We start from the raw sequence: 20,735 nt of genomic DNA, 5'->3' as shown, positions 1-20,735 counted from the left end.
TGATGGACCATTGGAACGTGAGGCAACTCAATTTAGAATAGAACAGATATAGTAATAATTCTGTGAATCTTTTTTGTAGCTCTTATACTCATTGCTTGTATAAATTTTATTTTTTCTGTCTCCACCAGAGAATTTCTGCATGGAAATTATTTTGCAACTCGAGCGCTAACCTAATTTATGGCAGATTTGGATTTTTTAAGTATGGATACATGGAGTACTGCTAGTCACAACGTTAATATAAAAGTATACCAACTATTCATGAACATACCAGTTGGTTCAAGATCATATTTAGTACTTTAGCCCTAAACTATTTGAGGCATAAACACTTCCATATTTTGCATTACTAAGTTAATAAATACTACATAGAGTACATGGAAAATGGATTGCCACTGTAAAATGAGATGAGAATGGCAAGAAAAACCTGGAAACCAGAAAAGATGCTATGCATCCCCAATTAAAATCAATATAATAGTAAAAAGGTTATTTCAAAAAATAACCAACACTGGCAAGTAGCCAGTGTTAAGTACAAAATCAATGGAGCTTTAACAATCTATGGACTGTCTTACGTATGTAGAGAGTAAAAGTTTAACACCTGAGAACCATAAATTGATTCAAATATCTTATCCAAAACAAATGAGAATACAAAACTAACTAAACTGGAAAAGTTCAATACCAAGAAAAACATGAAATGATTCAAACATCTTGTTCATAACTAATAAAACTAATAAACTAACTAATCAGACATATTTTAGTTTCTGCAACAATTACATTTGAAAACAACTTATGTTGTCTTCTTCTTTTTTTAAATACTCTCTTGATCTTATTTCCCGATAACTGTGCATTCGAATCTTCTTCAACCACTGCTGCAATCTTGGCAGGTGTATTTGCAACATCGATCAACTCGTTATCTTCGGTATAATCCTACATATTTAAAACACATAAACTTGTGAAAATCAATAGTTAATTTGTAGTTCTTATTGCTTTATTATTGTATAACCTGCAAATCATTAAATTAAAAGAATGAATTATGTAAAATATTAATAATGAGTTGTAAAATCACCGCGATTTCATTATCTTCATGACTGAGTTCGTTATTATTGAAATCTGGATCCTATAAAAAATTGTGCATCATAAGTAAATCAATTCAATCACAAATAGGAAAGTTGAGAAAAATTAAGTATAGAAACATACTTTGAATGCCTCTTCACGTGGAGAAAGAATGTATTTTTTTATAATTTCTTCATCGTCACTAAGTGTAACAACTTTCAAGACATCATCTTGATTCTTACCGTTGGAACTCTTAACCTCCACTTTAAACATAAACTTTTTATCAACAATATCTTCTCTCTCCATTCGACATGAAGAGTCGTCTGCAGCACCATAATTCTAACAAAAAGGACATAATCACAACGGTTAACAGAAGCTACAACAACACAAGTAAAAAAGCAAATGTAATATGGTGTACACATATTTTTTGTTCCATATTAGAATGGATTTAATAGTTACAAAGATAATGCTTCAATTCTCATAGTAAGTTTATTATTGAGCATAAGCTAAATGCCAAGAACAATACACTAAATAAAGCTACTAAAATTAAAAGAGGAAAGTAGAACATCAGAAACTAAAGTGAAAGCATAAGTCTTCTGAAGTAGGATCAAAATAAAGTGAAACATCAATCAAAATTCAAACAACATTTATGCTCTTTAAAAGACACCAAACTACAACTATCTTAACTTCACCAAAACTTAGGGACAACAAAGAATAGAGAACTATTACCATCATTTCAAACTTATCAACCCTGTAAAGTAAATCTAAAAAGAGCAAATGCATACGAATTTAGCAAAATAAGCTCATTTGACTTTTAAAAAATCCAAATAGAAAAGAGCAATAAAGCATGATGTGTAAAATAAATGATTAGCAAGGGCCAGAAGCATAAAAGACACAAGAAAGCAGAAAGAAACCACGGCACATGGGAACCAAAGGAATATATATGCTAAAAAGGTAAAGCTACTTACCCTTACACAGTGATTTGCTTGTTGCTCGGTCAAACTCACTTTTTAGCTTTCATAGTTATAGAAAAATAATACTAACTGAGAATTCAAAGTAAATTAAATGGCAGAAGTAGCCATTCTGATAATGTGAAGGTCAATAGAGGAAGTTTCACAGCATTCAGTGCTGACTTTGTAACTTAAACTTGGAACTTTGAAGTTTAACAGTCCTCACATGCTTATAAACATAAATTAAACTACCCCAAAATAAGAACGAAAGGAGATGCAGGGGATTGGATCATGTACCATTTATTTCAAAGTTTTTTTTTGAACATAAAGATACTTATTTATTAAACAAAAGTAGTAAGCATTACAGGAGTAGTTTTGATTATGATGATCAAGGATAGATGGTAACCCATGCATGGCATGCAAATTACCTATAGCAGCTAGAGTTCTACAACACTTAACAGAAATTATTTTTTCACAAACTTCACCACACTTGTCTGCCAGCATCCTGGCCAAGATAAAAAGTGGTGGATACAACCAAAATGCTAATTTATTTGAGACTAAGCTCGTCATTCAATGCTTTGCCAATTTGTGAGCTACTTCATTCCCCTGCCTGAAGAAGTGATGCATTTCCACGGTGCCCATTTGTGCCAGAAGTAACATGCAACAATTTATAATAGAATCATAAGTTTTGCATCCATCACGAATAAAAGTGATTACCTGTGTAGCATCAGTCTCTATTTCCAACGGATAAAGTTTCCTGTTATTTGCAATACAAAGTCCTTCATAGAGAGCCATGAGTTCCGCTTGAACTGGATTTTTTACACTTATCTTTGAAGCAAAACCAATTAGCCAGTCCCCTTTCTCATTCCTTATGACCCCTCCAATGCCTTCTATACCTTTTTCCTTATTATAGGCACCATCTATGTTTAGTTTATACCATCCCCTACAAGGTTTCGTCCAACTGATGGTGAGAATGACTTTCTTATCCCAATTAGACTCCATATTTGTAAGTAACACGTATTCTACTGATTGATCAATGATCTTACTGAGGGATGAGCGAATGGTAATATTATTAATATTGTTACTATTCCTAGTAATCCAAATATTCCAGATAATAAAGGGAAACAAGGTGTTCCAATTGATTAACTTATTGGGAATAATGGGACTTTTTAATTGGAGAGAATGAAGCCATGTTTGGCTTGAAAGATGAGAATTGGAAGTGTCAGTTCCCAGATTATCCCAAAGGGTTTTAGCATTTGGTCATACGAGAAAAATGTGCTTAAGAGATTCAGGTTCCTTACGACAAATAGTACATGTTTCATCTATGTTTATGCCAATATGGGAAAGGTATTTTCTACATGGCTATCTGTTGAGGTTGCATATCCACATAAAGTGCTTAATTTTATTAGGACAGTGCAATTCCTAGATCCAGTCACTTTTGATTTCAGGGTGAACTTTCCCTTCCAAAAGTTCGTAACAAAACTTGGTCGTAAATAGACCATTTCAGTTACTATCCCAGGATAAAGAATCAGATTTAGTGTCATTGAGGATTAAAGTTGATTGGATTTTAGATATAATTTCCTCAGGGATATCTAAGGAAATATTACCCAAATCCCAATTATTCCTAGTTCTACTATCACATACCCTAAGGGAGGATTCCTCTTTAGTTAAAGGGCCAATGACATAGTTTCTAAGGGCTTTGGAGTTGGTTATCCAATTATTATCCCATAAGTTGAGGCTTGAAGATTATGAATAGTCCAAGACAGACCTTTTTGGCATAGTTCCCATCCCCTGATCACACTTTTCCAAATGAAGGAGCCCTTATCTTTTGGCTTATGAGAGTATATTTTAAGAAGTGTTGAAGCCCAAAGATTAGTGGTATTGTTTGCTAATATTCATGCTAGACTTGCTAGTAGGGTTATATTTTTTGACCGAGCTTTCCTTAGTCCCAGCCCCTTCCTGTTTTGGTGTAGTAACAATACCCCAATTAACTAGATGTAGTTTTTTCCTATTTTCGGTTGAGCCCCAAAGGAAATTTCTTTGAATTTGGTCAATAGTCTTAAGGGTTTTGGGGGGAAGCATAGTATATTGCATGTAGTAAGCAGGTAGACTTTCTAGAGTAGATGTAATTAGAGTGCATCTACTGGCTAGGTTAAGCTTGTCACATTTCCATCCTGAGAGCTTACTCCTCATGGTATCAATGATAAATTGGTAGTCTTTGTGACTGGGGTTTTTGCTAATGATGGGAAAACCTAGATATTTCCCAAAAGAATTGCATTCCTTAATGCCAGTAGAAGGCACAAAATTGCCTAAGAGCAGATTTTATAGAAGAGGTTGTATTATTATTTGCTTTGCCTATTAGAACCAAATCATCTGCAAAAAATAAATGAGATAGTTGGGGGCAGTCTTTACTAAGGGAGATAGGGTCCCAACTTCTTATATCTACTAGGTGATTTATATAGTTTGATAACATCTCCATGCATAGACAAAGTAGAAGTGGGTGATCGAAAAAATTGTCTTAGAGAGAGAAACTCTCCCTTCTCTTTACATTCCCTACCTCCACCTCCATGGAAACTGTTCCACTATCCACTTACCCAGCCTCCCAAATCCCACCCAAACCACCTGATATACAGCATAATTGTGAAGAAATTAATCCGCATATTCTTTCTACTAGTAGGGGAAATCAAATGATTGATGCAGAGAACTCCTCCTCACCAATCATGCTAGATAAAATACCCCAACCTCAAGGTTCTTCATATAAGGAAGCTCTTCTATTGGACACTATTAGCGGCCAGATTATTCAAAACCCCATGCAACCACAAACCACCCAAGTCTTTTCCACGCAACTAGACTATAATTCCTATGGTCTGTCTAGCCATATAACCAGTCCACAAAACACCATAGAATCAAATGATAACCTACAAGTTTCCCTTTCAGTAGGTGATCTTCAAAGGATATACCAACCATAGAAATATTCTCTTATTATTAAGCTCATGGGAAAACGTATTCCCCATCAATACCTCAGAAGGAAGATATACCAACTGTGGAAACCAAATGAAAATTTCACCCTAATGGATCTAGGGGATGATTATTTCATAGTAAAATTCTCCAAAGAAGAGAATATGTCCTGAGCCCTCAATAACGGACCATGGTTTGTTAATGGTTATCACCTATCAGTACAAAAATGAGAACCTCATTTTGTAGCAAGTGAGGCAAAACAATTAAAATCAGTCGTGTGGATTCGATTACCACAACTCCCTACGAATTTTATGACTTAACCATTCTTCAAAAAATAGGGAATACTATAGGTCGTCAATTGAGGATTGATGCCTGCACTTCCTCAACTCTAAGAGGAAGATATGCTCAACTTTGTGTTGAAGTTCCTATGGACAAACCAGTAAAGCTATTCGTCTATATTGGAAATTACAAGCAACATATATACTATGAGGGGGAAAAATTTTTATGTATTAAATATGGGAAATTAGATCATAACCAATTAAAATGTTTAGTGCTCTCACCACACCATAAAGCCAATGATATCCAAGGAGGTATAACAGGACCTCAACAACAAGACTCCTCGCGATTGGGTAACTGTCACATTCAGTAAGAAGAAGAAAGCCAATGGAGTAAATCAAGTCCGCACTGCAAAGGGTAACAGTCAAGGTACACATCTGAATCCATCTCGCACTGACACAGGTATGTCCTCTAAACCTCATAATGATCCCTACTATACCTCTAAAAATTTGAGTAAAGAACCATCCAATACTACTGGTAATATGCCAAAGAATAAACAGTACAAGGAAAAAAACAGCTTCCTCAATACTGGCAAGAATCCAAACTTTTTTGAGGCTCTGAACTCAATAGAGCACATAGGTTTGGATGATGGTTTAGATGACAATCCGTATACAATCCCTATTACCCAATGTATGCAAAGTAGAAAAGACAAAATTAAACATGTGTCAAGTAATACTCTCACATTGGAACCCTTATCCCAATCATTACAAGAATTTTCCACTAAAGACAAACTTAGGAATGACTCGGTTGTCCCTAATCTAATGTGCAATACTAGTACTAATCACACTACTACCCCTATCCAATCTACATTACACATGGCCATGCATGCAAAGGGGGACGTACAAATGGCAGAAAATTCAGAGTTCTTGGCAAACTCAATATCCTCCAAAGATATTATATACCAACACACGCTAAACCAATTATCGGACATGCATCAAAAGACCACTATTGAAATCAATAATCCTACAAAAGCTAAATCTCCTACTACCAATATAAACATTATAAATATCATCCAAGACAACAATGCCAAGACTCCCACTATCAGCAAGAAGAAGGTTTTGATTGATTCACCTAACAAACCAACTCAGACCTTCTCAAATGTCCAACCCTCCACAACTCCCTCCACATCTACAGAACCATCCCCTCTTCTTCACATCACCCCCTCAATCCCAGAACTACCAACCGGCCTCTTGGCTAGAAGCAGGTCTCCTAGGACATGCAATAACCTTCAATATTCAGATCAATGGTCAGGAAATGGTAATAATAATACAGAATACTCGTTACCTAGCCAACTAATAGTGGAGGGGATGCACTTGGCTATGAACAACTACACAAACCAAGCTTGGATCAACAACATTCTCCACCCCTTAGCCCTACATATGAACCACACTTTGATCCAGGAAATGCAGAGTCAATAGAACCTCCCTCAAACTCCCAACCAATATATCAATCTCCCAATGACTCTCCCCTTCTTCCCAGCAGAGGAGAGCATGATGATCAACCCAATCTTCATGCCATGGGGTCACCATGCAGCCCAGGGAAACAACAATCCTCCAAACATGGCCCCAGTCAACCTAGATCTAATTATTCAAGCCAATGCTCCAGAACAAGGCCCTCCACAACCTCCAGTAGAGGAAGAAGAAGAACACCATCCATAAGATATTCAACCGAGTGTAGAATTCTCAAGCCTAAACGAAGTAAAAATACTTCTCTTCCAGGAACTATGGCGCAAGAAATACATCTTCAATTGCCTGAGCACCATGTACAAATGCGCAATGAATGTTCGTCCACCACAAGATCCCACCGTAGGAAAGCAAGCTATCATTCTAGTTCCATCAAGAAGGAGGAGTCACAACTCAGTGGAAAGGGAATCCACTGTGATCCAACCTCAATCCCCTCTAATGAATAGAGCAACCACTATTATATTCTGGAACATCCGAGGTGCTAATAATGATGATTTCCGTCGTAACTTTAGGGATTTAATCGATACCCACAAACCTTGCTTGGTGGCTCTCTTGGAAACTAGGATGCATGTGCATGCACCCCTCCTCCATGAATTTAATTTTTCTGAACTCATAGAGGTACTCGCTGAAGGCCAGTCAGGAGGAATGGTTGTCCTCTACAACCATGACACAGTTACGGTTGAGCACTTTACCAGAAATGGTCAGGAGATCCATACACTCCTTCAGGTTCATCCTTTTAATTTTAGTTGGCTTTTTACGGCTATTTACGCTAGTACTCAAGTTCAACCTAGAGATATTATGTGGAAAAATATAAAAGCTATCTTACAAAATTATAAAGGTCCGTGGATGCTAGGGGTGATTTAAATGATATTATTAGCACAAATGAAAAAATAGGAGGAAGACCTCTAAAGAAATATAGGGCAGCTAAAATATGGGACCATATCGACTCATGCAAGTTAATAGACCTTGGCTTCAAGGGAAGTAAGTTTACTTGGTCCAATCATAGGAAGAAAAAAGGTTTAATTATGGAAAGGTTAGACCGAGTCCTAGCTAATGATGACTGGGTAAAAAAATTCCCTAATGTTACCATTACTCACCTTCCTAAGACACACTCGGATCATAAGCCTATCCTTGTTAAGCTCAATAATATTACTCACCACTGTGAAACAATTTTTAGACTTGAAAATATTTGGTGTACTCATCCTAATTTTGGTAATATAGTTGCAAACCAATGGAAGAATAAAGATCTAATGGGGGCAACCAATTCCTTCACTGCCTTTATTAAGAAATGGGGAAATGACCACTTTGGAAACATATTTAGGGAAAAGAAATTGCTTCTAGCCAGAATAAATGGCATACAAAAATCCCCTTATCTTTCCTCTAGTTCGTTCCTTCAAAGTTTAGAAAAAAATCTAAATACAAATTATAATAACATTCTCAAATTAGAGGAAGACTATTGGAAGCTTAGATCTAGAATCACCTGGCTAAACGAAGGGGATGCGAATACTAGATTTTTTCAAATAAGTGCATCTAACCGGAGAAGAAAAGATCATATTAGCTTTTTTAAGAATAGTGAAGGAGTATGGATTGACAATCACCTTGACATTATTAACAATACACTTGATCACTTCTCTAAGTTATTTTGCACTAGTCACACCCTTACAGATATGACTCACTTACTTCATAGCACAACTAATTTCCATACAATAGATCTATCTGCTCTGGACAGACCCTTGATAGATGAAGAAATTTATAGTGCTATATTCTCCTTCAAACCTTTTAAATCTCCCGGACCGGATGGTTTACATCCTTTTTTTACCAAAAATACTGGAAGATAATAAGAGATTCAGTGAAGGTTTTTTGTCACAAAGTTTTTAAGGATAATGCAATTCCTCCAGAAATAAACTCTACTTACATTTGCCTTATCCCCAAATTTCCTAATGCTAACAACCTCAATAATTTTCGTCCTATAAGCCTATGTAATACTATTTACAAGATAATCACCAAAATTATTGCAAATAGGCTAAAACCTTTTCTAAACAATCTCATCAGTCCTATTCAATCTAGCTTCATAAAACATAGGAGAGCTAGTGACAATGCTATAATCATCCAAGAGCTCATTCACTCTTTCAGAAAAGAAAAAGGTAACAATGGGAGAATGTTAATAAAAATTTACCTTGAGAAGGCATTTGATAAACTTGAATGGTCCTTCATATACACGACTCTTCTTTTCTTCAAGTTTCCTCCAAATATTTCTAAACTTATTATATCATGTGTAGTGCTTCATCCACTTATTTCAAAGTTGATGGTCTTATTTTTCTAAACAATTGTATTATACCTCCAATACATCATCCTTTAAATTATTTGCCGATTTTTCGATAATCTTAGCTGCATCCTTATCCCACAACAACAAAGAAATTGTATCGGTGCAATCCATCACCTAAACTTGTAGCATGTACCTGGAAAGAGTTTGTGCTTTTAATTTTTTAATCTTTAATAATAGTAAAATAAAACTATAAATTATGGTCATACCTATGAGTGAGAGGTTGAAGTTGCTCGCATTTTTTACAATAGAAATTTTCCCCCTCTTTGTCTTGTTTCTTTGCGCAATTTTTGCATGCTAAATAACACCATCCACGGTCTAATTCTATGTGTACAATAATTTCTACAACCCAGAAATATCCTGGCTGCACATAAAAAATTTATATACAAATGTTATGGAGAGAAAGAGAGGATAAAAGTTGTGATAATTAAAAATTAACAAAACTAAAAAGTAGGTACTCACATGCTTACAGTCACTCAGATCCTCAATAGTTTTAACTTCAACGCTTCCAGATGCTAGCTCATCAACAACAGAATGAGTTTTGTGAGATGAAATTTGAGTAATTCTTTGTGAGCTTTCTCCACGCACAGAAACCATTCTATTTCATTTTTAAGTTGATATATGTTAATAAATATTAAGACTAAAATTTGATTTGAAATATCCTTTAATTAAGTATAACTTATAGACCTGGAGCAAAAGTCAACAACTTGAGGAAGATTTGAATTGATCCAAAGCTTCGACGCGTGCCAAGTGTTCCTCACCGAATATTGTTCTATACACATAAAAGTAATTTTTAAGAGTTTATTAATTGTATAAAGACATTGTATAGTAAAGTAAGTAGAAAATTTAATAACCTCGATATCGATGTGCTCTAATCAATTGCATGAAGATGACAATAGGCTTATCATTGGATCCATTCAAATGCAGCTTGATCTGTTCGACAAAGTCTCCCCAAAGAGTTGCAGAAATATTATTGCTCCTACAATTATTATAAGGTTAAGCATAGGAATCAAATTAAAGAATTGTTGAAATATTTAGTTAGTATATTAAATTGTGGCGAGCTTACTCATAATCTTGTATCTCAATGTTCATGAACATACGGATGCTATCATCTTGTTTGATAGATTGTAAGTCTTCATAGCTCACAATTTCGCCAATAACATCTACAATAACATTGAAATTTGTTCAAAATTAGTAATCATTATGGACAATATAAATGAAAATTGTTAAAGAAATTATTTAATTTCATGATCTACTTAAGATATAGCAATGTGTAAAACAAACATATAAGACAGAAAAGAGATTATAGAATATTAACTAAAACCGAAAAATCGTATCCACGATTGACGGAAATCAGATTGTCATTTTCGAAAAAGGACACCTCAATTTTACAATTACTTTTATTAGTTACACAAAAGTAAGTAGTTAGCTTTCAGGTATGCATAACCACTTAAGTAAAAGTTAGGTTTACCTTTCTATTTAATGTGTTTATTAATTAATATTTCTCTTACTAATTATAGTTGTTGTTCATTTACGACTGAGTCTATTTGAAAAGCAATAGGACAACCATTTTATTTCTACTAAGTCTATACAAAATAGAACGATTAACTCATGCACATGTTACAGTAAGACATAGTTGGCAAACTTCTCTCTGTGAACTCTCTCTCCACAACATCAGCCTACTTTGAAAAGTGGAAATTTGGCTGATTTATCAAGTAGTCCTATTTATAGACTGTAGCAATAGGGAAATTATTTTTTAGCTACTACTTCACTGCCATGTTTAGTTATATTGAATTACTTCTCACTTAGCATTCATATAAAAAATAATTAAAAGTAAAGTGAAACTGGAAAAAATGAGAGAAATTTAATTACCGAATAGCTCAGTATTGTCAAATTCCTGAGGATTTGACAGCTGCTCATAGGTTTTAAATTTGAAGATGCACATGTTGAAATGTGGATCATGTATTTCCTCAACAGTGGTCTTATGCGTGAACATTAACTTAAACTTGTGATCTTTGGTCTTCAGTTTCATATTATTTGGACAAACTACGAAATTCTTCATGATGTACAAACCCATTTCCTTAATTTGTTGATTGAACCTTTGGATAAAAGGCATGCCAATACTTGCGTGAATGCGGTCGCCCTAAAAAAATAGTCAATTAGTTAAAATGACTAAGTTATTTTCTATATGGCTGTAATATATTTATTCATATGTAAACAATGCAAATAGAAAGTAATCGTTCAGTTTAAATCAATACCTTTTCATCCATCACAATAATCTCAATAGAAAAGGCGTATCAGGTCTGTCGCGATCCGAATTTTCCCAAAGCCTGACAACACGAACCTTTAATTTCCAATTCATTGACTTGCTGTTAATTTCGCTAACGAAATTTACTTGAGCCGCCATTAAGTCCTGAAAATAGACAGAGGTATTCATAAATATTAGTACAAAGTGCAACAAAATACTTATAGAAACACATATGAAGCAACAAATCATGTGAAATAATTGACTTTTTGCTGACGATTCTCCAAAAAATCATCAGCAAGAATCTATGGTATAATCCTAAGATTGGTAAACAACAGTTGCCATAGGAGTTATACCGTCAACAAACTTCACAGAAAAATCTATCAAGAAATACAATCTCAACTATAATAAAGATTGTTTATGAAATACAAATCATACTTATCACCTCTTGTAGTCGACAATTGCTGTTTGATATGCAGAAGAGGGAGAAAGAATAGAAGTATATATATTGTAAAAGTAGAAAACTGAATTGAGAAAACTATGAAATCATGTTACTGAGAATGTAGGAAAGAGGAATGCGCGGGTGAGGAGTTGAAATCATGGTGAGAGATCGTGGGATAGAAGCCGAATTTGTAGGATTACGATTTCTAGGGTAAATAGGCGAAGGAAGGGCGTGGGTCTGAAGCGCCGAATTCCAATTCCTCTTTCTAGGGCAAATAGCGTAGAAACTACTGGTTTTTTTAATTTAATAATATACCTATTAATTGTTTTTAAATTCAAATTTTTTTTTAAAAAAGTAAGTTCACCTAATATTAATATTTAGAGTGAGTAAATGTCACAATTCAATTTACTTAAGTTGTGTTGACACCTAATTTGAAATGCTAACCAAACAAACCTATAATAACCACAATTAAAGTAACATAAATGACAAAATCTAACAGTCATATCATAGGTAAGATAATAATAACCACTTGTTGAATCGAACTTAAGAATAGTTTTGATTGGCTGAGTGTTGGATCGTATAAACACTCAACTGCATTAAAAGGTTCATTTAAATACAATAATAACGGGTAAATACTTATAGCAATCATAATATTGAAAAATAAAATAGGTAACATATTATACCGCACTTGTTAAAAACAAGGGATTCGAAACAAAAATAGCTAGTTGGTATATGCTTATTTTAAAGTGGAGAATAGATTGATGTAAAACTGGAAAGCACATGAAGAATTATTCAATTATATATAGAATAATGTCATCCTCAATAAAAATTTAGCAACCCCAACTCTTGTTGTGAAATTGACTCGAAATGATAAAGATTAGACAAACATTGGAGGCAAGAGATGTCTATTCGCCTGTATTAGTGAACGTTTCACTCTCAAGCTAGGATTTTCTCGGTTAAATCTGAATTAGTTGAGCTCGAATACGAATATCGAACAGCAAGTGAGAACCAAAAAAAGAAATTTATTAGTGAGGATAATTGTCATACGCCTGTTGCTTCAGAGTAACAAGTAACAAAATATAAATTAGTATTACCCTCATTTCTGATAAGTGATCATGCCTATTTATTTGTGATAGGATCCCAAATGTACAGTAAAATCTTTATCTATCATTTGTTCGTTTTTATCAAGTCAAGTATTTGGTTAAACTGATCTTATTATGTTTCAACGTGTCCTAAAGCAACAATGAATTTAGGTGATTTTTATGTCCAACGTCATAATTTTATCGAGGTATACCTCTTACCTCAATCATGTATTATGTTACGCAGCGCCTTCTTGAGATTCCTGGAAAGGACGACGTAAGGGAAATCAATTGATGTCAGTGCAGTTACTATCTGCCAATTGAGGTCCCCTCCGTACGCTAGACGAGAATGTCAGTGCCGTATAAGAAAATCAATGTCAAGAGCAATTGAGAGAATAGAAATGAGAATGAAAGAAAGCTTGATTGCATTAATGAAAGCTATTACAGAAAAGCAACACGGTGTCGAGGGTGAGAGACACCAATATAGAGAATAGTTTGTTTGCTAGAAAGTTTGATTGCTTGATCCCCCTAATAATGCTTAAAAAAAATAAACCAAAGTTACAAGACTTGACCTAACTAAGCTAGAGGAACATAATGGAAGTACATGAAATAAAACTACTCTATATTTACAATGAAAATGACTTAGATTTCTACAAGGTAGAAACAGGTCCATTGTCAGCAACCTTGTCTTGGGCATCACGGTATGCGCGTGCGACACTGTTGGCATTTGCCTGTGGCTGGGCGCTGGCGAGTGCTATTGATGGGGCGACGGAGGCACATGCGCGCTTGTCACTTGGCGCAGCCAAGACCATGGGGCCATCCATGGCGCTAGGCGTTGGGAGGCTTGCTAGGACGTCATGGTGCGCGTCCAAGGGGCCATGAGGCATGGCTGGAAAGCCGCCCATGACATTCTCCCCCACCTGAGTTGGCGATCCTCGGCACCTTACTTGCAAGATAGTCATCAATAAGGCTCTTGTAGGCTTTGAGGTTTGTTCCCCTCTCCCAAGTATTCTCCTCTGTATCACAACCCTGCCATTTCACCAAGAACTCTTGGTGATCTTTCCTTGAGGTGTGAATCACTCGATCATCGAGAATAACTTCAACACGCCTTTTCCCGGTTGAATTGGGGCGTCGAACACTAGGTATTGTGAGTTGGTTCTGTGAAGGATCGTCTGTGTCTTCTCGAAAAGGTTTCAAAAGACTGACATGGAAGACAGGATGAATTTTCCACCAAGTTGGGGTATCCACCCGATATATAACTTTCCCAATGCGTCTTTCAATAGACAAGGGTCCAACAAACTTCACAGAAAAATCTATCAAGAAATACAATCTCAACTGTAATAAAGATTGTTTATGAAATACAAATCATACCGATCACCTCTTGTAGTCGACAATTGCTGTTTGATATGCAGAAGAGGGAGAAAGAATAGAAGTATATATATTGTAAAAGTAGAAAACTGAATTGAGAAAACTATGAAATCATGTTACTGAGAATGTAGGAAAGAGGAATGCGCGGGTGAGGAGTTGAAATCATGGTGAGAGATCGTGGGATAGAAGCCGAATTTGTAGGATTACGATTTCTAGGGTAAATAGACGAAGGAAGGGCGTAGGTCTGAAGCGCCGAATTCCAATTCCTCTTTCTAGGGCAAATAGCGTAGAAACTACTGGTTTTTTTAATTTAATAATATACCTATTAATTGTTTTTAAATTCAAATTTTTTTAAAAAAAAGTAATTTCACCTAAACTAACTAATGGCGTGGGATTGAAGCGCTACGTTTTTCCAATAAAACAGTAAAAACTACTTTTTATTTAAAATATTAAATAGCTAATTAAATATTTTCAAGTTCAAGATTTAAAAAGAGAAACTACTTTCACCTAAATTAACTAATTTGTCCTAAAAATGCAACATGATATTTTATGCACGTGACACATGGCAAAATCTCATGTCTGACTTCTTCTTTCCTTTTAAGTAAATATATATATATGTGTGTCATCTTTCAAAGTTTAAACTTAACGGACATAACACGTGTTTTTTTGCGAGTAAAAGAACCAATCCTACAACAACAAAAAAAAAAAAAAAGGAAAAAAAAGACCACCCATAACCCGTCGGACACCCCTCCTCCCAATTTTCTGAACGCTTCTTACAGTTCTCTCTCTACAATTTTAACCATTTGCTTGCTTAGTTTTTGCTGCCTAGAATAATAATAATGGGTGTTCAGGAAACGGACCTTCTTTCACAACTAAGTTTGCCACCCGGGTTTCAGTTTTACCCGACTGATGATGAGCTTTTAGTTCAATCCTTATGCGGCAAAGTTGGTAATAATGATTTCTCTTCACAAATCATTGCAAATATTGATTTGTACTAATTCAATCCTTGAGTTCTCCCAAGTAAGTTTCTTGCTGTAAAACTTTTCTAATTTAATTTTAGTTTTCCTTAACTTGTTTAACTAATAATTTTATTTTTGAATTTGTAAACGCAAGACCAATCCCTAATAATTAAGTACAGACCTTTCAATTGCTCACATAGGAAAGACCAAAGGTTGCATTTCCCTAATAATTAAGTACAGACCTTTTAGTTGCTCTTCATTAAGAACCATATGAATTTCCCCATCAGAATTTCTGAGTACAAATCGCTGCAGTCTCGCTTCTACTCTCTGTTATTTTCTTCTTCTTTCCACAGTTGCATACTAGGTATTTGATTGACTTCTTGTGCTTAGTATTCAACATTGGTACAGGGAACATATTTTCACAATTTATATTTCTGGTGATAATTGATCAACTTACTTTAACATGAAAACTATTTTTTCTTTGCGTAGATTATTCTAAGGCCTTCTTGTTTATTGTAAAAAACCATATATAATAACCTCTTCTTGCTTATTCTTTGATCGATGATGTATCTGATCAATTAGTACATTCTTGGAAGTGGACTGATGAATATTCTTGTTTTGTCATTAGGTTGTTAATATATGGGGAAAGTCATGGAAAAGGGAAACATTTGCTTGAAGCTGTTGGTTGATAGCAAAGCTCATAGAGTTCTGTTTGCTGAAACTGGAAAAGACTTCGTTGATTTCTTATTTAACCTACTCAAATTACCAATTGGATGTTTTGTTGGGCAGCCTAGTATTAAATCCGTGTGTGGTTCTCTTGGCAACATAATCCCGATTATGAAAAACTCGGGTTCTAATTACATGCAGCTTAATGAGCTTGGTAATGTCCAGGATATTATGACATGGATGATCACAGATAATCTCTTTGTTACACCATCTTCTGCAGCCTTTGCAATCCCCGTGTTAAAAGCATTAAAGCCCCAAATTGATGCAGTAGAAGAAAGGATAATTGATTTTCAGATCAGTGATTTGGTAGGGCACCATTTGCTTCTGTTGTCTTATTGCCTTATTGTTGATTTTGTCTGTTTATTGCTTCATTTTCACTGTTCTTGAGCCGAAAGTCTATCCGAAACAACATCTCTATCTCATAAGGTAGGTGTAAGGTTTGCGTACACATTACCTTTCCTAGACCCCACTTGTTAGATTTCACTGGGTTTGTTGTTGTGATTTGGTAGGGCGATCTTTGTGTCTTTGAATATCACTTGCCTTCATTTTATTTAAAATGACAAAACAACTAATTAGCACAGACATTAAGAAAATCATTTACTAGCTAGCATATATCGTAAAAGAATATGACTAGATTATCCTTATTTCTCGCTTAAATGAATATTTAATACTCCTTTTTGTAGTAAGGGTGGAATTGAAAAAAAAAAACTTTCAAATACTTTTGACGAAATTATTTTTGTATAATTCCCTCTCTTTCTGTATTGTTTGATTTGTAGGACATGATTAATGTTTTATCTTTTTGTTTCTTCAACCAAATCTAGGAGCACGAGTTCTTGCTGGTTTCTTTGAAGTCAGAAACAGTTCTAACTGACATTTTTCTTCGGCAGACTGGTTGGAGAAAATCCAAAGATGGTTAGTGATTCTTGTCATTTGGTTGCAAATTGGTGTTCGTAATAGTATTATAGGTTTGACATTATTTGCGTAATTAGCTAGAGTTATCCATAAAGTTAATGTGCATGCATGGTATGTTTGTCACCAAATTGAATGGGAAAAAATTCATTTAAGGAAACCAGTACTTATACTAATTGTCAATTAACCATTAGAGATTCATAATTTATATTTGATGAGTGCATTTTTTTAGCATAGGGTAATGTGTATGCAGACCCTCGATAGAAAGGTGTGTAGGTCGAGAATTAGGGTTAAAAGTTGATGAGTAATCGTGAGTTTCCCCTTGGCTTACCAAGTAGTATTAGTTCTATTCTTATTATTTTCTTATTCTTGGTTCTTTATTACTACATGTTGTGTCATTCGCTTCTGTTACTGTATTATCTTGTTGTTGTTATTATTTGTTGTTTTATTTTCATTGTTCCTTGAGCTGAGGGCTATCGAAAATAGTCTCTCTATCTTCATAAGGTAAGATTAAGGTATGCGTACACATTACCCTCCCCAAAGCTCACTTGTAGGACTACATTGGGTATGTTGTTATTGTTGTTGAGTTCATTTTTTAGCGTGGAATGCATTGTACATAGGTGTCTGTTTCATGTCGAAAATATTGGATTTGATTGACCAATATTCAAAAGTTCCATCCTAGTTGCCCGCGCTTAAAATCACTACCAACATTCAACCATCTCCTTCTTTTATCCCCATGCAGGATTTAAATTCTATGGGTTCAACTTTTAAAGGTTTTAGTATTGAACCTATTATATTTTAAAGTTATGGGTTCATATCTTCTATTTTTGCAATTTTAATGATATGGGTTCAATTGAACCTGTTGGTAACACATGGTAACACACTACATCCGCCCATGCATGCAGTAGAACCTTTTTCTAATTTAAAAGTAGTACTAATTCAGAATTTGAATCAGTAGACACCTTATTTGTTAAGTTTTTGGCAGGAGAAAATTGCAGTGTGAAGCTTATAGTTGACAATAAAGCTAAAAGAGTCCTCTTTGTTGAAGCTGGAAAGGACTTCTTTTGTTTCCTGATCAGCTTACTTCAACTTCCAACTGGAACTATTATCAACCGAACTACTACTGATAGAAGTATAAGAACTATGGTTGGCTGTATTGGAAATATATACAGAAGTGTTAAAAATTTAAATGAAGCTTACATGCACTCAAATCAAACAAAGGATGAACTCCTCTTGGCAAGTGGATCAAAATCTTGGTCTGAAGCCTTGCAGTTATTGCACGGTAATTTATTTTTTTGTCTATGCATCTGGTGTCTGAAGTAAACTGTTTTGGTTAATAGGTTTTTGTCAGAGTAGTAGTACTCTCCTCGTTTCAATTTATATGAATCTCTTTGACTGGGCACGGAATTTAAGAAAATAAAATGAGGACTTTTAAAACTTGTGACACTAGAGTCATAATATTTCTGTGGCTATTATTCTTTTGAAACTTGTGGTATTAAATATGTCTATTTGTGTAACTATAAAAACTTCTCATTAAGGGTAGAATAATAAGTTTAAGTTAGATTGTTTCCAACTTTGAAAACTGAGGCGGATTTACATGGAGGGGTGCGGGTTCACGTGAACCCATGCTCCCATCCCTAGAGTGTGTATAAATTCTTGTGGTATAGTACTTAATCAGATGTGGGTGAACCCATGCGCAAGATGCCACTTTGGTCCATTGGTGGCTGTGTGCCCCTCTGATGGCCCAGGTTAAGGGTTCAAATCCTCTGTCTTCTGTTTTCCTTTATATATTTTGTCTTTTCTTTTTTTGTCTTCCTTTTCGTTCTTTTCTTTTTAGGTTCCATTTTGTGGTTTTTTTTTTGTTTATTGATTTATCTTTTCTTTCTTTTATGTTTATTCTTTTCTCCTTTTTTCCAGTTTCTTTTTTGGTTCATTCTTGAAAATTCCTATAAAAAAAAAAATCTTAATTCACATCTCCTCCTTATCCCTCTTTCTATCTCAACATTTTTACGAACAATAATCGCCCTCTAACCGATTTCTTTATCATTTCTCTACTTTATATTTTCCTTCTAATTTTTCTTTGATTTGTGAAGTGAGTTTTCCTCAAATAACGATGCTATTATTAATCACTTTTAAGGTATGAAAATTTGTTAAGAACTTATTGTCATTGCAAAATTTTGATGGAGTCAAACCAAACGGTAGTATAGTACACCCATACTCTTAAAATCCGAGATACGCCGCTGTTTGAAAGGGTTCGGTTGTTTTGAACGGGCCAAAAAAGAAAGAGGTCACATAAATTGGAAAGGAGAGGACTACTTTCTCAGTTTTTTTTTTTTTTTTTCTTCTTCTTATCACTATCACAAATACTTTATCTGCTTGTCCTTATTGTGATTATTTATATTATGACAGAGCTTACAAGCATGTCTGAAGCTATTCCAAACAAGCTTTTGGATAGTGATGAGGGTTATGTTAAAGGACTAATCACTTATATGGTAACTGATAATTTGTTCGTAAGGCCTTTATCTTTAATATCTGGCTTGTCGAAGCTCAATATGGTCAATAATCCTGTATCAACTTCTAAGCTTGAAGTAAGGACTGTGGAGTTTGGTGTTAATGAGGTAAAGAAGTGAATCTCTGCTTTCTATGTATTTTAACTGTTTAGGGGGTCATTTACTTTTAGTATATTTTGTTTAAGCAAATTAGACTAGTTATAAGAGTAACAAGTTGTTGCAGGTCTAGGGATGGCAATTGGGTAAGGCAGGGCAAGCTGTGCCTACTAAGCTTTTGACCTGCCTGGCCCGGCCTTGTCTAGTATTTTTCTAGTTTTTGCCCTGCCCCGTCCCGCCCTATTAAGCCCTGCCCTGCCTTGTTTAGACTTTTCTTCATTTTTTTAAACTTTATTTTCCATTTTACAAGATTCTATTCAATTTTTTATAACTTTTGACCTTTTTATAACTCCTTGCCCATCTCCACCCTACCCCATTCTAAAAAATGTATTTTGACTTGCCTTGCCCTGTCTAAGTATTGCTTGCCCTGACCCATTAAGGCCCTGCCTTGTCCGTTAAGGTCCTGCCCCATTGTCATCCCTAGTAGGTCATTGTAGTCTTATAGTGTAAAAAGGTTTTACAATGTCAGTGTATAGAAGTTGAGCTCTTTCAATAATGGCATTGCCTTTTTATGACGATTGCTTATAATTGATTGGCAGGCTCTAAAGTTTGTAGAAGTCTCCTTGCGATCAGAGACAGTCCTAAGTGATGTATTTCTTGGAAGGAATGAGCTTGCCGTTGTTGCTGCGGCTAACTGACTTGAGTGATTGGAAGTTCTTGGTTTCTGGATGGATTCTTGATTCTGTTGTTGGGCATTGATTTGTTAGAAAAACTATCTTTGTTATTAAGTAAATGCTCCAAATTTATGTTTCTGTTTGGTTGAACAAATATCAGTATCTTATTTAGCTTAAAAACTTATGCTTATAACAAGCATCTTGCAAGAGGCATGTGGCGCCATTTTACTTCCCTTCGTAAACTAGGAAGCCTTGCCATTTTGAAAACCTCTAATTTTTGTTTTGGTTCGTATGAAGCTGCTGTGCCTTTTAGTTATTCGGAGTACTCTCTGGGAATGCCCTAGAGCAATGTTAAAATTGTCTTCGTGTGACCTATAAGTCACTGGTTCGAGCCGTAGAAGTAGCCACTAACTCTTATGTTAGGGTAGATTGTTTATATCATGTCCTTTGAAGTGCGTCCCTTGCTCGAACCGTATGTGAATGCTGAATGCTTTGTTCACCGAGTTGTTCTCTCTAGAAATTCCTTGTTATATAATCAACAAAAAGAGCTTCTACGTGATTTACTGTTTTTTTAAAAGCCCGGATTAGTATGTAGCTTGGAAATGTTACATTTAATCTTAAAATTAGCCTGAAAGGACAAACTTGCCTCT

General features: G+C 35.0%; 2 protein-coding genes across 10 annotated transcripts; one reads left to right on the top strand and one right to left on the bottom strand.

The window, feature by feature from the left end:
• Window positions 1-597: 597 nt before the first annotated feature.
• On the bottom strand, window positions 598-12,043 carry LOC104239118 (uncharacterized). 7 transcript variants are annotated; one of them, XM_070152748.1, is made up of 12 exons: window positions 11,768-12,043; window positions 11,336-11,490; window positions 10,950-11,220; window positions 10,144-10,240; window positions 9,932-10,056; window positions 9,765-9,849; window positions 9,540-9,675; window positions 9,287-9,441; window positions 2,715-9,213; window positions 1,192-1,386; window positions 1,061-1,111; window positions 598-921 (listed from the first exon to the last, which is right to left on the bottom strand). In XM_070152748.1, the coding sequence occupies exons 2-9, from the start codon at window positions 11,345-11,347 to the stop codon at window positions 9,195-9,197; spliced, it is 900 nt and encodes a 299-aa protein (XP_070008849.1). In that variant the 5' UTR covers window positions 11,348-11,490; window positions 11,768-12,043; the 3' UTR covers window positions 598-921; window positions 1,061-1,111; window positions 1,192-1,386; window positions 2,715-9,194. The 7 variants fall into 7 exon arrangements, with proteins under 7 accessions (XP_070008849.1, XP_009791955.1, XP_070008850.1 ...); XM_009793653.2 differs by having other exon boundaries at window positions 8,931-9,213; XM_070152749.1 differs by having other exon boundaries at window positions 1,290-1,386; window positions 8,931-9,213.
• A 2,896-nt stretch (window positions 12,044-14,939) lies between these two features.
• On the top strand, window positions 14,940-20,317 carry LOC104239119 (uncharacterized). Of its 3 annotated transcripts, none has more exons than XM_009793661.2 (6): window positions 14,940-15,159; window positions 15,799-16,202; window positions 16,718-16,808; window positions 17,791-18,087; window positions 19,215-19,423; window positions 20,011-20,317. In XM_009793661.2, the coding sequence occupies exons 2-6, from the start codon at window positions 15,810-15,812 to the stop codon at window positions 20,107-20,109; spliced, it is 1,089 nt and encodes a 362-aa protein (XP_009791963.1). In that variant the 5' UTR covers window positions 14,940-15,159; window positions 15,799-15,809; the 3' UTR covers window positions 20,110-20,317. The 3 variants fall into 3 exon arrangements, with proteins under 3 accessions (XP_009791963.1, XP_009791961.1, XP_009791962.1); XM_009793659.2 differs by having other exon boundaries at window positions 14,940-15,231; XM_009793660.2 differs by lacking the exon at window positions 14,940-15,159 and adding an exon at window positions 15,362-15,534.
• The last annotated feature ends 418 nt before the right edge of the window (window positions 20,318-20,735 follow it).

Source organism: Nicotiana sylvestris, chromosome 7 (genome assembly GCF_000393655.2).
Source record: "Nicotiana sylvestris chromosome 7, ASM39365v2, whole genome shotgun sequence".
In the NCBI taxonomy this organism is placed as follows: Eukaryota; Viridiplantae; Streptophyta; class Magnoliopsida; order Solanales; family Solanaceae; genus Nicotiana; species Nicotiana sylvestris.
Note: the sequence above shows the minus strand (reverse complement) of the source record. Positions and strands in the feature narration are given on the sequence as shown.